The 13973-nt window shown below is 33.1% G+C and overlaps 3 protein-coding genes across 4 annotated transcripts; all 3 read left to right on the top strand.

Annotated features, from left to right (window-relative positions):
* Window positions 1-1629: 1629 nt before the first annotated feature.
* LOC111910016 (glycerol-3-phosphate dehydrogenase [NAD(+)] GPDHC1, cytosolic) lies at window positions 1630-4970 on the top strand. 2 transcript variants are annotated; one of them, XM_023905814.3, is made up of 6 exons: window positions 1635-1794; window positions 1869-2775; window positions 2848-3069; window positions 3161-3408; window positions 3710-3849; window positions 4685-4970. In XM_023905814.3, exons 2-6 carry the CDS (start codon window positions 1929-1931, stop codon window positions 4803-4805), a joined length of 1578 nt encoding a protein of 525 aa, XP_023761582.1. In that variant the 5' UTR covers window positions 1635-1794; window positions 1869-1928; the 3' UTR covers window positions 4806-4970. The 2 variants fall into 2 exon arrangements, with proteins under 2 accessions (XP_023761581.1, XP_023761582.1); XM_023905813.3 differs by having other exon boundaries at window positions 1630-2775.
* A 1083-nt stretch (window positions 4971-6053) lies between these two features.
* On the top strand, window positions 6054-8578 carry LOC111910010 (uncharacterized). The gene is made up of 6 exons (XM_052766727.1): window positions 6054-6077; window positions 6174-6230; window positions 6600-6620; window positions 6725-7041; window positions 7142-7868; window positions 7967-8578. Exons 1-6 carry the CDS (start codon window positions 6054-6056, stop codon window positions 8576-8578), a joined length of 1758 nt encoding a protein of 585 aa, XP_052622687.1.
* Window positions 8579-8668: 90 nt separating this feature from the next.
* LOC128127975 (uncharacterized) lies at window positions 8669-9285 on the top strand. The gene is made up of 2 exons (XM_052766729.1): window positions 8669-8885; window positions 8927-9285. The coding sequence occupies exons 1-2, from the start codon at window positions 8669-8671 to the stop codon at window positions 9283-9285; spliced, it is 576 nt and encodes a 191-aa protein (XP_052622689.1).
* The last annotated feature ends 4688 nt before the right edge of the window (window positions 9286-13973 follow it).

Raw genomic sequence — 13973 nt, forward strand, 5'->3', positions numbered from 1 at the left:
GTGTTCACGGCCACACAAGAATGTGTTCACGACCAAGGAGTGTTCACGTCCAATGAACCTATGAAGGGTTCACGGCCGTGATCCCTTCAAGTTCATGAAGGTGGTGATGAATCACAAAGAATCAAGGCTAGGATCTAGTAATCTTTCAAGTATAATAAGTTTAAGGTTGAAACACTTACGTTTTTAGAGCTTTGGAGGGTTCACGGTCGAAGTTTTTTGAGAGAGAATAAAGGTGAGGAGAAGTGAGGAGAAAAAGGGGTCACTCTTATATATATATATATATATATATATATATATATATATATATATATATATATATATATATATATATATATCATGGCCGTGAACCTAGTTTGCGGCCGTGAACACCTAGTGAGTGGTTTTCTGGTTCGGATTAATCCTCCCAATCACAAGCTAACTCAACTTAGCCTCCATTCATACATTACACTAGGCTCAGAAACTCTCAAACAGACCCTTAACAGGGCTAAAAGGTAACAGAAACAAGTCTGACTTGTGATTGAATTGAATGGCTTTATAAGATAGAAATTTCTGGTTGTCACAGAAACCCTATTGCTTCTATGAAAGAATCGAAAAATGTTAAGAGAGGGCCAACAACAGACTGTAACTGGTAGTTTGAATTAGAGATGGATGGTTTAAGCGATTCGATGCCTGAAAGAAGAGAACAGAGGTCATCGAAAGCTATTATGAAGTTCTGGTAATGAACCTTGCAGACGTCTTCAATCTCAACCTCTTTGGATCTGATGCAATGACGGAGGTGGTGGAGTCGGGTTTCGGGCTTACCCGAGGCGAAGGTTTTGATGATGAAAGGGGATAAGTCTTCTTCGTTTGATATGATGGAAGATGAGTTCATCGACGAAGTGAAGATCTAGTTTAAGATGGGTTCTTTTGAGAGAGAGAGAGAGAGAGAGACCCTTTATTAAATAATTATCTTTTTTTATTTTTTCTAAATAACAAAAAACTTCATAAATGATCCCTCTTTTGTGAAATGACAAAAATACCCCTTCACTTAGCGGCCAAAAGCTAACGAAGTTAGCGAAAATGACCATTTGTTAAAAGTTTTGAAACCACAGGGACTATTTGTGAGGTTTTTGTAAATTAAGGACCAAACTTCAGATTTTGTGAAACTATAGGGACTACTTTTGAAGTTTTGTCTTATTTATATTCTCCGATGGGGATGAAGATGGGGAGGCGGATTGGAATGAGAATTCGGGGATATGGATGGGGATTGGGGTTCCATGTATTCGCCGCCCCCCATTAACATCTCTACTTATGGACAGAGTTAGATGAAATCATCGGATCGAGCCTTCACTTTAGACCAAGTCTAAGCTCTTAAATGTCATAACAAACATGTTGAATCAGATTTTTGGACCTAGTCCTCACTTGGGACCCGGTCTATACTTAAACACAACCTTAGTGTCTTACCAAATGAACCATATGTGATACTTACGATTTACCATATCAAGCCATTAGGTATTAACCCTTAAAAATATATCATAAACATCAATATAAAGGACCCATATGTAATTACCTCAAACTTGAGAGGAATTCTCTGAAATTTGGACAAACTTAACATTCCGGACAACCACGTTGGAAACACCGCCATGGGACTTTATCCCCCTTGGTGAGTTCGAAACGTGAAAACTAAATTGGTTCTTCGTTTTCTTGCAAGCAAAAACAAACTTCTGTTAGGAATTCGTCAAAAAATTGGCTCGCAAATCCTTCGAAAGGGTTTCTCAATCCCACACGAAACAAAGAAGCGCAAAACCTACATTGGTATGTAACTTCTCACCACTTTCCTCAATATCAATCAACGTGTGAAGTCTGATGCATTTCGAGTTCAATTTCAGACTTTCAGCCGTTTCAAACTGAATTCCCTGATGGGTTTACTTCAGCCGACCTTCTTGTAGATGTTAAACGTGTTACATTTATTGCAAAACACGTATTCACCTCCACCGCTGTACTTTTCGTCGTTTTCTTATAGAAATTACACACCATCATTTGTAATCGAAGATCTCACTCGATACAAATCAACCCAAACCCCAATTCAGAAAAACCAAATTCATCGAGGTTTGTGCAAGAAAACGATGGTCGGAGCAGAAATCGAGGGATCGACCTCGACGAACAATGCTTACGCGAATGGTTTTGCCCAAATCAACAACGGGTCTCTAGAGGAAAAACTCGACGAGCTTCGTAACCTATTGGGTAAAACAGACGACGATCCTTTACGAATCGTGAGCGTTGGAGCCGGTGCTTGGGGCAGTGTGTTTGCAGCAATGTTACAAGATGGTTATGGTCATCTTCGAGATAAAGTTCAAATCAGGATCTGGAGACGAGCAGGTAGGTCAGTCGATCGAGCCACAGCACAACATTTATTCGATGTAATCAATTCACGAGAAGACGTGTTAAGACGATTGATTAGACGATGTGCGTATTTGAAATACGTCGAAGCAAGATTAGGCGATCGAGTATTGTACGCAGATGAGATTTTGAAAGATGGGTTTTGTTTGAATATGATCGATACTCCACTTAGTCCATTGAAAGTAGTAACGAATTTACAGGAAGCTGTTTGGGATGCTGATATTGTCATCAATGGATTACCATCGACTGAAACTCATCAAGTTTTTCAAGAAATTAGCAAGTATTGGAAAGAAAGAATCACAGTTCCTATTATAATCTCATTATCCAAAGGTATCGAAGCTGAATTGGAACCTGAACCCCATATAATCACTCCCACTCAGATGATTAGTAGATCAAGTAAGATTCATGTTTCTTTACTATTTCATTTCGTTAATTTTCCCAATTTTTAATAACGATTATGTTCAACAGCTGGAATTTCAATGGAGAACATTTTATATCTTGGAGGCCCTAACATCGCATCAGAGATTTACAACAAAGAATACGCAAATGCAAGAATTTGTGGATCAGAAAAATGGAGGAAGCCATTAGCGAAGTTCTTAAGGCAACCACATTTCATTGTGTGGGATAATGGTGATCTTGTCACTCATGAAGTCATGGGTGGGTTGAAGAATGTCTACGCCATTGGAGCTGGTAAGATTTAGGATATATGAGAGGGGCAAATTAGTAAAATGTGAAATAATTCTTTTATTTAATATTTACTTTTGGAACTTTGATTTTATAGGTATGGTAGCATCTTTAACGAATGAGAGTGCAACTAGCAAATCGGTGTATTTTGCACATTGTACATCTGAAATGATATTTATAACTCATCTTTTGGCTAAAAATCCCGAAAAATTAGCGGGCCCACTTTTAGCAGATACATATGTGACATTATTAAAAGGTCGGAATGCATGGTATGGACAAAAGTTGGCTAATGGAGAATTAACTCTTGATATGGGTGATAGCATTAAGGGAAAGGGTATGATTCAGGTGTGTTTTTTTTTCTCTTTGTTACTTATTTAAAATCTCATAGGGGCAAATTTGTAAAAAAGTTGGGATTTAAATCATTTAATGGGAAAGCCTCTTTTTGCCCTAATTTTGGTAAAAAAAGAAACACACATATATATATAACTTAATGGATTAGATGATGTTTCTTTATACACAACGTTTGCTTCTTCCTTTTTGGACGGAATGAACTGTTTGAATGTGAGAGTAAATGACCATTTTACCCTTGTGTTTACGGTGACATTTTCAAAGAAACTTATAACATTGTATATTTATTATATTTCAGGGAATTTCAGCAGTGAAAGCATTTTATGAGCTACTTAGTCAATCTCATTTAAGCATCCTTCATCCAGAAGAGAAAAAGCCTGTTGCTCCAGTTGAGCTTTGTCCCATTTTGAAAACCCTACACAAAATTCTAATTTCAAGGTAAACCCTTCAAAACAATAATTTTTTTTTTTTCTGATGATAATTTTCATGTTATACAAGATATAGCAATGTGCATTTAATTAGTTGTTTACTATAGCAACCTACTTCCAATTTTTTTTTCTTTTTCTTAAGGCATTGCACTTTGAAAATCTTACCCAATTATAGCATTATATATCTACTTTTTATTTTTCTTATTAAGACATTATGTTTTGAAAATCTAAATTATAGCAATGAAAACTAAAAAGTGCTTATATATTTGGATGATATTGCTATAATCATGTAGATTTTCCAAAACAATGCTTTAATAAAAATAAACAATAGTTGGCTGCTATAGTAAAAGTAGTAAACAAATGAATGAAAGTACATTGCTATATCTTGCAATATTTATCAACTATTTGATGTTTTTGTGATTTGAGTAAATTACACAAATGGTCCTTATGGTTTAGGGTAATTTGTGCGTTTGGTCCCTAAATTATTTTTTAACTCGAAAAGTCCTTATTGTTTGCTTTTGTTACGCGTTTGGTCCCTGTATTACCTAAAAAGACTATTTTGCCCTTGATTGTTTAATTTATTTAAATAAACACACCCCCAACCCCAACCCCACCCCCTCACCTTATCTTACCCATCCCACCATTTTTCCCTATTTAATAGTAGTCTTTTTAGGAAGACAGGGACCAAGTGCGTAACAAAAACAAACAGTAGGGGACCAATCACGTAACAAAAACAAACAGTAGGGACCTTCCGAGTTAAAAAAATAAGTTAGGGACGAAGCGCACAAATTACCCCAAACCATAGGGGCCATTTGTGTAATTTACTCAAGTGATTTTTTTGTCAGGGAGGTTCCTACACAAGCTATTCTTCAAGCATTGAGAGATGAAACAATGAATGATCCTCGAGATCGAATTGAAATGGCTCAAACTCATGCTTTTTACATGCCTTCACTCTTGGAACAATAGTTTTGTTTGTTCAAAGTTTTGACTTTTTGACTGTTGATTATGTAATATTTGTTTGTTTTTGTTCTATAGATGAACTTTGTTACTTTACTTTGTGTTTCTTGTAAAATTTGTTATTAAGGATGTGTACTTAGAAATTTATAAAAGTCATTAGCATTGTTCTTTTAATTTTTATACTATCTTTTTAGGATGCTATACTTTGAAAATTTTAACCAATTATAGCCGTGCAAATCTTTTAGAATCTTGAAGAGATTGCAAATGATGGGTAGTTTTTTTTTCCATTCACAATGTTGTAATGGAAAGAGTAAATTACAAGAATGGTCCCTATGGTTTAGGGTAATTTGCGTATTTGGTCCTTAACTTATTTTTTTTAATTCGAAAGGTCCCTAGTGTTTGTTTTTATGCGTTTGGCTTCTGTCCTAAAAAGACTATTTTGTCTTTGATTTTCTACTTTATTTAAATAAACACACGCCTTCCTTACATACCCTACAATTTTTCCATATTTAAATAATAGTTTTCTAGGTAAGACAGGACCAGGGACTAAGAGCGTAACAAAAACAAATAATAGGGACCAAGCGCGTAACAAAAACAAACAGTATGGACGTTCCGAGCTAAAAAAAAATAAGTTAAGGAGTAAGCGTGCAAATTACCCCAAACTATAGGGACCATTCATGTAATTTACTCTAATGGAAAAAATCCATATTCTAATAAATAAATAGGTTTATTTTCCTATTGACAGGGACAGTTCTAGCTAGGTGCCCGGTGTTGCACCGGCAACACCTAGCTTCCGCGCACGTAGTAGAAAAAATTTTGTTTTTTTTTTTAATTTTTACCTATTGTGCCACTACGTAAAAAAATCGTGCAACTACTAAAAAAATTGTGCAACTACATAAAAAAAAAATTGTCACTCTATCCGGAATTACCAAACGAAAAAAAATAATAACGAGCCCATAACCCAATGTTTTAATCGATTATTGTCTAATAGTCCAATTGTCCAAAGCCCAAAATAAAACTTAAGTGGATAAATTAGCAATTGGGCTAATTGCTTGTAAAAAAGATAGCCCATCCTAATTATTTGAGTGTCTAATTGTTGATCAGTACAAGCAAAAAAAAAAAAAAAAAAAAAAAAAAAAAAAAAAAAAAAAAACGATTACACAGCAAGAAGAAACGATCGTCGACTCAGACTTCCTGCTTGGCGCTTGCGGCTTGCCTCCAAAATTCAATCGATTGCCGATCACCCCTGCCCCCTGGATGACTTCTATATTCGATCGGCTAGTACTTCTATCTTCTTGATCGTGAGTCACAGCCCAAAATCGATTTTGTTGTTTGATCGATTTTAATCCTTGAATCTTGATCAATTTCTTGAAGCAGGTTTCAACAATAGTATCGATCAACTTCTGTCTTCTTTCAATTTCTACAATAAAGCAAGTAAGTTTTACCAATTACCATTTACCAATTCAGTTAGATATTTGAAATTGATATGTTTTTTAAAGTTATTGATTGACTTGGGTGAAATTGATTTGTTTTCTTGAAGTTATATTGTTTGATTAGGTTATATTCATATATTGCTATGTTTTTTTTATTGAATTGATTGTTTGATTAGGTGAAATTCATATGTTTTTTATTGAATTGATTGTTTGATTAGGTGAAAGCAACTTGTTTTTATTGAAGTCATTGTTTGATTAGGTGTTATTGTTATGTTTTTATTGAATTTTTGTTTGATTAGGTGAAAGCAACTTGTTTTATTGTTTGATTAGGTGTAATTGTTATGTTTTTATTGAATTTTTGTTTGATTAGGTGAAAGCAACTTGTTTTATTGTTTGATTAGGTGTAATTGTTATGTTTTTATTGAATTTTTGTTTAATTAGGTGAAAGCAACTTGTTTTATTGTTTGATTAGGTGTAATTGTTATGTTTTTGTAGGTTAAACTAAGTGGTTTTTTTACCAAAAGACAAAGACCTAATCCTAATGAAAGTGGTGAAGAATGTTCCCAAATACCAATCACCAATCAATCAATTCCTTCCGTTTCTAATCCTAATGCAACTCCACAAACACCAATCAACAATCATTCAATCCCTTCGGTTTCTAATCCAACTCCACAAACACCATGTTCTAACCAACCTAATGATAACGTTGACTTGAAAGATCTTCCAAAGGACCCAACGGATAGGCCATTGATTACAAGTTACAATTCAAATATAAGAGATGATGTAAGAATAGCATATTTGCTTCAAGGACCGTGTCAAGTAAGGGCACATAAGTTTCCTAAAAAAAATAGGTGATAGATTTAGAAGATTCGTTCCTTCATGGTTTAATGACTTTGATTGGTTGGAATATAGTGTGAAAAAGAATTATGCATATTGTTTATATTGTTATTTGTGTGGGGACCTCATGGGACAAAAAGGAGGGAGAGATGCATTTGTTTCCCAAGGTTTTGATACTTGGAATAAAAAAGATGCATTTCGGACTCATGTGGGTGGTGTTGATAGTTTTCACAACAAAGCAAGAGAAAAGTGTGAGTTTTTAATGAGGGAAAAACAAGCAATTAATGTAGTCTTGAGGAGGCAAAGCGAAGCGGAGGACAATAAATATAAAGCTCGATTACGTGTTTCTATTATTGTTGTTAGATTTTTATTGAAAACCGGTTTACCGTTTCGTGGTCATGACGAGTCGGTTAACTCGGAAAATAGAGGGCTTTACATTGAAGTGTTAAAAGCCATTCGAGAGACTAGTGAAGAGATTTTCAACAATACTTTAGAAAATGCTCCTAAAAACAATCAACTAATTTCCCCTAAAATTCAAAAAGAACTTGTGCAATGTTTTGCACAAGAAGTACTTTTGAGTATTCGTGAAGAGATTGGTCAAGATGTTTATGCTTTACTAGTCGATGAATCTAGTGATGTTTCAAAAAAGGAACAAATGGCTATTGTTTTGCGTTATGTCGATAGTCTTGGCTTTGTGAAAGAAATATTCATAGGAATAGTGCACGTGAAGGATACATCTTCTTTGACCCTCAAAAACGCCATAAATGAAGTACTTACAAGTAATAAGTTGAGTTTTAGTCAGGTAATTTATTCTTTACTTTTTTTTATTTCAATTTAATTATATATATATATATATATATATATATATATATATATATTAATTGTTTTAAATTTTAATAGATAAGAGGACAAGGTTACGATGGGGCTAGCAATATGCGAGGGGAATTCAATGGTTTGAAAGCTTTGATATTACAAGAGAATGATACGGCTTTTTATGTACATTGTTTTGCACACCAACTTCAATTAGTAGTTGTGGCTATAGCAAAGAAGCATGATGGTGTTAGTGAATTTTTTGAGCAAATTTCGTTGGTGGTTAATGTTGTTTGTGCCTCGTGTAAAAGAAAAGACTTACTACGAGAGCAAGCAAGAGAAAGGGTGCAAAAAGGCTTGTGTAGTGGTGATCTTGAAACAGGAAGAGGGTTAAATCAAGAGACTACACTTGTTCGAGCGGGAGAAACAAGATGGGGTTCACATTTCAACACACTCACAAGTTTGATGAAGTTGTTTGCGGATGTTCTTGTAGTTTTAGATTTTGTGAAAGAGGAGGGAGGGTCATTGGCAAACCATCAACAAGCATCTGGAATCTTAGCATATTTTAAATCATATGAGTTCATATTTTACTTACATATGATGTATGACATTTTACACCTCACGGGTACATTGTCAAAGCAACTTCAAAGAAAAGATCTAGACATTTTGGAAGCGGCTTCGATGGTTAGAGGGACAATGTAGGCATTGCAGTCTTTTAGAAACATAGGGTTTGATAGAATTTTGCCAAAAGTATCCTCTTTTTGTCAAACACACGAAATTGAAACTTTAGATATGGAAGAGTTGTATATTGGTGCGAGAAACCGTAGGACTACAAAGACTAATAGGTTTCATTTTGAGGTTGAAATCTTCAACACGGTGGTAGATATGCAACTTATAGAATATCGGGATCGATTTAGTGAAACAAGCACCCAATTACTAGAATACATGGGTTCTTTGAGCCCTTGTGATTCATTTGCACAATTTGACAAATCAAAGTTATTGAAGTTAGGTAAGTTATACAGTATGACTTTGATGATTCAGATATGATAGACCTCGAAGGACAACTTGAGATATTTTATCACTCTTCCATCAAAGATGAGAGTTTCACTAGTTTGAAAGGAATTTTCGACCTTTCTCGTTTGATGGTTAGTACGGGGAAGCATCGGTCTTATCCTTTGGTTTATAAGCTTTTAAAGTTTGCTTTGATATTACCCGTAGCGACCGCAAGTGTAGAAAGATGTTTTTCAAAGTTGAAGCTCTTGAAGACAAACTTGCATAACAAAATTGGCGATGAATTTTTGAAAGACACATTGCTTTGTAATGTCGAGACGGAAGCACTTGCGAAAGTTGAGGATGAAAAAGTAATGGAGCGGTTTCAAAAGATGTCTGCACGAAGAGGACAAATTTAAATTATAATAGATAGTTGTTATATAATGTTTAACCAGAAAAAAATTTGTATTAGACGGTTTATATTATGTTTGACCGGATTTTTTTAACGTTCTATATTATGTTTGACCAGAAAAAAATATTTGTGCAACCCCTACTACTAATTCCTGCGTCCGTCCCTGCCTATTGACAAATGTCATAATATTAGAAATCATATATATATATATATATATATATATATATATATATATATATATATATATATATATATATATATATTAAAGCGCATGGAAGGTTCAACAGGAAACTTTCCATGTTTATAATTTTAACACTAAATTTTTATTTTTTCTTCATTTTGCCACTAAAGTTTCAACAAACTTTTCATTTTTATAATTTTGCCATTTTATTTTTACTTTTTCATATTTTTGACACTAAACTTTCACTTTTACTTATTTAAAACCCTTTTTCTTTATTCTTTTATAATTTTACTACTTTATTTTTTTTTTTATAATTTTGTCACTAAAGTTTCAACAAACTTTTCCTCTTTATAGTTTTGGTACTTTATTTTTACTAATTTTGCCACTAAAGTTTCAACAAACTTTTCCTCTTTATAATTTTGGCACTTTATTTTTACTTCTTTATATTTTTGTCACTAAACTTTCACCCGTGCAACGCACGGACCTTTTCCTAGTTAATATTATATGTCACCTATCATGCCACATGTCAACCTATTAATTCTCTATTCAAATTTTAAATTTTAAATTTCTCACTCTAATCAATTAAATTAATAATTGATTTTTCATTTCAACGTTCAAATTTTAAATTTCACATTCTAATTACATTAAATTAATAACATTAGAATAAAAAATAAAATAAAATTAACATATATTATTAGGTGATATAATTTAATGTATTTATTTAAATCAACGATTATAATTTTATATAACTAAAAACATATCTCTTAAAATTTCAACGTTCAAATTTTAAATTTCACATTCTAATTACATTAAATTAATAACATTAGAATAAAAAATAAAATAAAATTAATATATATTATAAGATGATATAATTTAATGTATTTATTTAAATCAACGATTATAATTTTATATAACTAAAAACATATCTCTTAAATAATAATTTATTTGAAATAATTGATTAATAATTTTAAGTTTTTACTATGAGAGTTTAATTAATTTTATAACCGTGGTTCTCACGGGTTATAAACTAGTATATAAAAGTAAGATTTTATAGTAAACAAATTAATGAAAGGATGTTGATACATTGCATTTTAATAGGAAAATTACTTGCAAGCTAGGAAAAATAATAAGATGATTGTAATTGGGTTTTGCAACCAAACAACCTAGTTGACTTGGTGTTGGTGTGTCCCTTGTTTATAATATACAACATAACATAATGATATGTGAATTGCATTAATACAATGTATATAAGGTTTTGTTATTGCATATGAAATATCACAGGGTCATAACGTAAAATATAATGCATATAATTTCCAAACAAATTTGCATTTCACACATTAGAGTCACGACCCATTTTGTTCGTCATTCCTATCAATATTTAATATTACCACATGTCATAAAATGAATCTAAGTATCTAACAATCTTCACAAGAATACACGTAAACTTTTTCATTTTAACACAAAATAGTTTAAACAATAATGCAAGTATTTTAATAAATACTGACCATTTAATTCGCAAGCATATATGGAATTTCTTGACAAAAAAGCCCTTGGCCTAATGGTATCTGGGTATATATTCAAGTGTTTGAAAATGTATCCCTTCCTCCCTAAAGGTTGAACCATTCTAAAAAAGTAATATTCTTATGTCGTTTTTTTAAACTAAAGACATGAAAATTAATTTTAACGACATTGACATAAAATCTGTGAAATTTTGGAAGCTTAAACATTTGTTAAAAGTATCTCACTTTACTAAAATAATGAAGTTTTTGCCAAGTTAAAAATCATTTGTGAAATTCTCATAAAGTTAGAAAATTAAAATAAGAGTCATCGAAATGATCATTTTTCATAAATGCATATTACAAAGTGACCATCATTTTAGCAAAAGACCAAAATAACCACCATCTGTAAAACTTTACATGTTTCAAACTGGACTTTCGAACTCCATTATTGTGGTCCCCTATTTAAAGTTGTTGATTGTCACAAACCAAAAAAATCTTTGAAAATTCTTTTCACGGCTTACCTTCGTACTTCTCTTTATATGGCTTTCAAAACTCATTTTCGAAAAGAAGAACTCCTAAGAAGAACAAGTATGAAACCTAAAATGGAGTCTGTTTTTATTTGGACTGTTGATACCATGGAAGTAAGCTCTTCTCCTATGTATCCTGCTTTAGAATTATACAAGCAAAAAACTACTTTGTCAAGTTCGAAACACAAGGATAAATGTATTTCAAATTTTGAGAGTCATATTGTCTTATACTAAGTGGTATATGATCTATTTCGGGAAAGTAATGAAAGTAGAATATCCTCATAGCTATCTTGTGTTATTAAATTATAAAACCAAAAAAACGTTTACAAGCTCAAAATGTCATACTATGAATATGTTTGGAACTCTTAGAAGAATCATGTTAAAATTTAGGAACATGTTTGATATTCATCAAGAGTATATATTTTCCTTCCACTTTCGAGTTGTTACAAAATCAAAGGGAATGAAGAATAACATTGAGGTGTTCATGTCCATTACTAGAAGTCCTCGAAAAGGCACATTAGGGTCGGCTCAAAGAGAGTTGAAAGTATGGCCATGAACAGAGTTTGCTAAATCATAGGGCCAATTTTTTTTAGCATATATCTTAGCCTAGGTTGAGTTTAGACCCAAATAAAGTTAGGTTAATTCTTTGTTCACTACCAGCCAAAGCCATAGGAAACGCATGCAAGAAAGCACACACGCATCACATCATTACTTTAGAAGCGGGAAAATCGACTAAAACTTGGGGAAGTAAAAAAAAAATGCTTAGATTTCTTTGCTGATTATGCGGATATTAATAATGGCTACCGAATCGTCTTTAATCTTAGACAAAAATGGTCTCAATCTTTGAATAAAACCAGTCAATTATAGAGGTTTGGGGTTTCTACTTTCGATTTATTTTTTCTTTCTTCTTAAAAATCAGAAGCAAAACAATCTTACAACCTTCTTGGAAAATAGTTGTAACACCCCATTCTCGCCATAGCCGTAGATTGTAAATATTATAAAATATGGAAAAAAAATTATATTATTATCGAGCCAAAATAATTATCATAGACACATAGTAAACGTCAATACAATTTTCGTAGATATATAAAACGTCCAAATCTGACTTCGTGAACAAAAGTTATGATTTTTCGAAGTCTCTGTGCAACCGGGTACAACAGTACGCGATATAGAAATCGAATTTTAGAATGGTAGATTATTAGGCAAAATAATCTAAACTAGAGTTGAAGATCTCTTTCATAGGAGTCCATCGATATAAAGAACATTGAGAATGGAGTCCGTATGTTAGAGTTATGCTTCTACATTGATCTCTAATAGTCTAAACCTATCAAAAATATAAATTTGTGATAGATTGAGAATTAGCTTTTGGGATCTAAAGTAAAGGTGTAGATCTCGTCGAGAGTCTAGCGATATAAAACATGTAGAAAACAGAGCTCGTTTAAATAAGTTACGCCATTTCGAAAATATGGAAGTTCGTGTGCGGTGATAACGTGGCACCACTAGAGGGCGCCACGTGGCAAATCGACCACCCACTCCTCCAAGGGTCAAGGCGACGTGGAATGTTGTGGACGTGACATGTGGCACCACGGTTTTGTGAAACATGGCTTGTTTCTGGAAGGTAAGAGGTGAACGACTCTAGGCGTAACATGTTGCAGAAGGAGGGTGGAGCCAACAACACACATGTGCGCGACGCGCCCTATGCATGCACGACGCGTAACCCTTGTGAGCCTATATATACTCCACATTTCGTATAAGCTGCTCACTTCATACCCCTAAAACTTCCCTCTCTTGATATTCTCCTCTATAGAGCCATTTTCCCGTAGTTTTCGACCAACGGTGAAGCCCTCGAGTATGCATCCGAGTAGGAGATCCCGAGTCAGTATTTTGTCAGTTTAACTCCCGATTCTCGTCAAAATACTTTGTAGGTAAGCTATGATTACTCTATCCTAAGTGTAACTATATTTATGTTCATAGTCATTGTTATGAATATATATATATATATATATATATATATATATATATATATATATATATATATTTATTTATTTATTTATAAGATTTATTAGTAACCCCAAGTCGTTATATTGATTGATCTACTTATATGAAAGGTGTCTAGAATGATCATGTTGGTTTGGTTGTTGGATTTTAGAAAAGTTGTAGGCCGAAATGATCCTGCCTCCCAACTGCCCTGCCTGGCTTATCCTTATATGATAGAACTATCATTATTCATTGGGATTAGTGATAAATCTAGCCTACTTTACCATAAGAACTAATAAACTATAGTAATATAGGCTAATCGTCGTTGAAGTGTTATTGATCGGCTAAACTGTCCGGTTAAGTGTTTATCTCTTGAGAAACCATCCAGGTGAATTCATCTCACTATATTGTACACTCCAGTATGTATACACTGTATGTTAGGATGTAGATGTCTTAAGTATACACTTAAGTAGCTCGGTTGAATTCTTAACAAGAATAGTTGAAATTCAAA

The sequence above is a fragment of the Lactuca sativa genome, chromosome 1 (assembly GCF_002870075.4).
Source record: "Lactuca sativa cultivar Salinas chromosome 1, Lsat_Salinas_v11, whole genome shotgun sequence".
In the NCBI taxonomy this organism is placed as follows: Eukaryota; Viridiplantae; Streptophyta; class Magnoliopsida; order Asterales; family Asteraceae; genus Lactuca; species Lactuca sativa.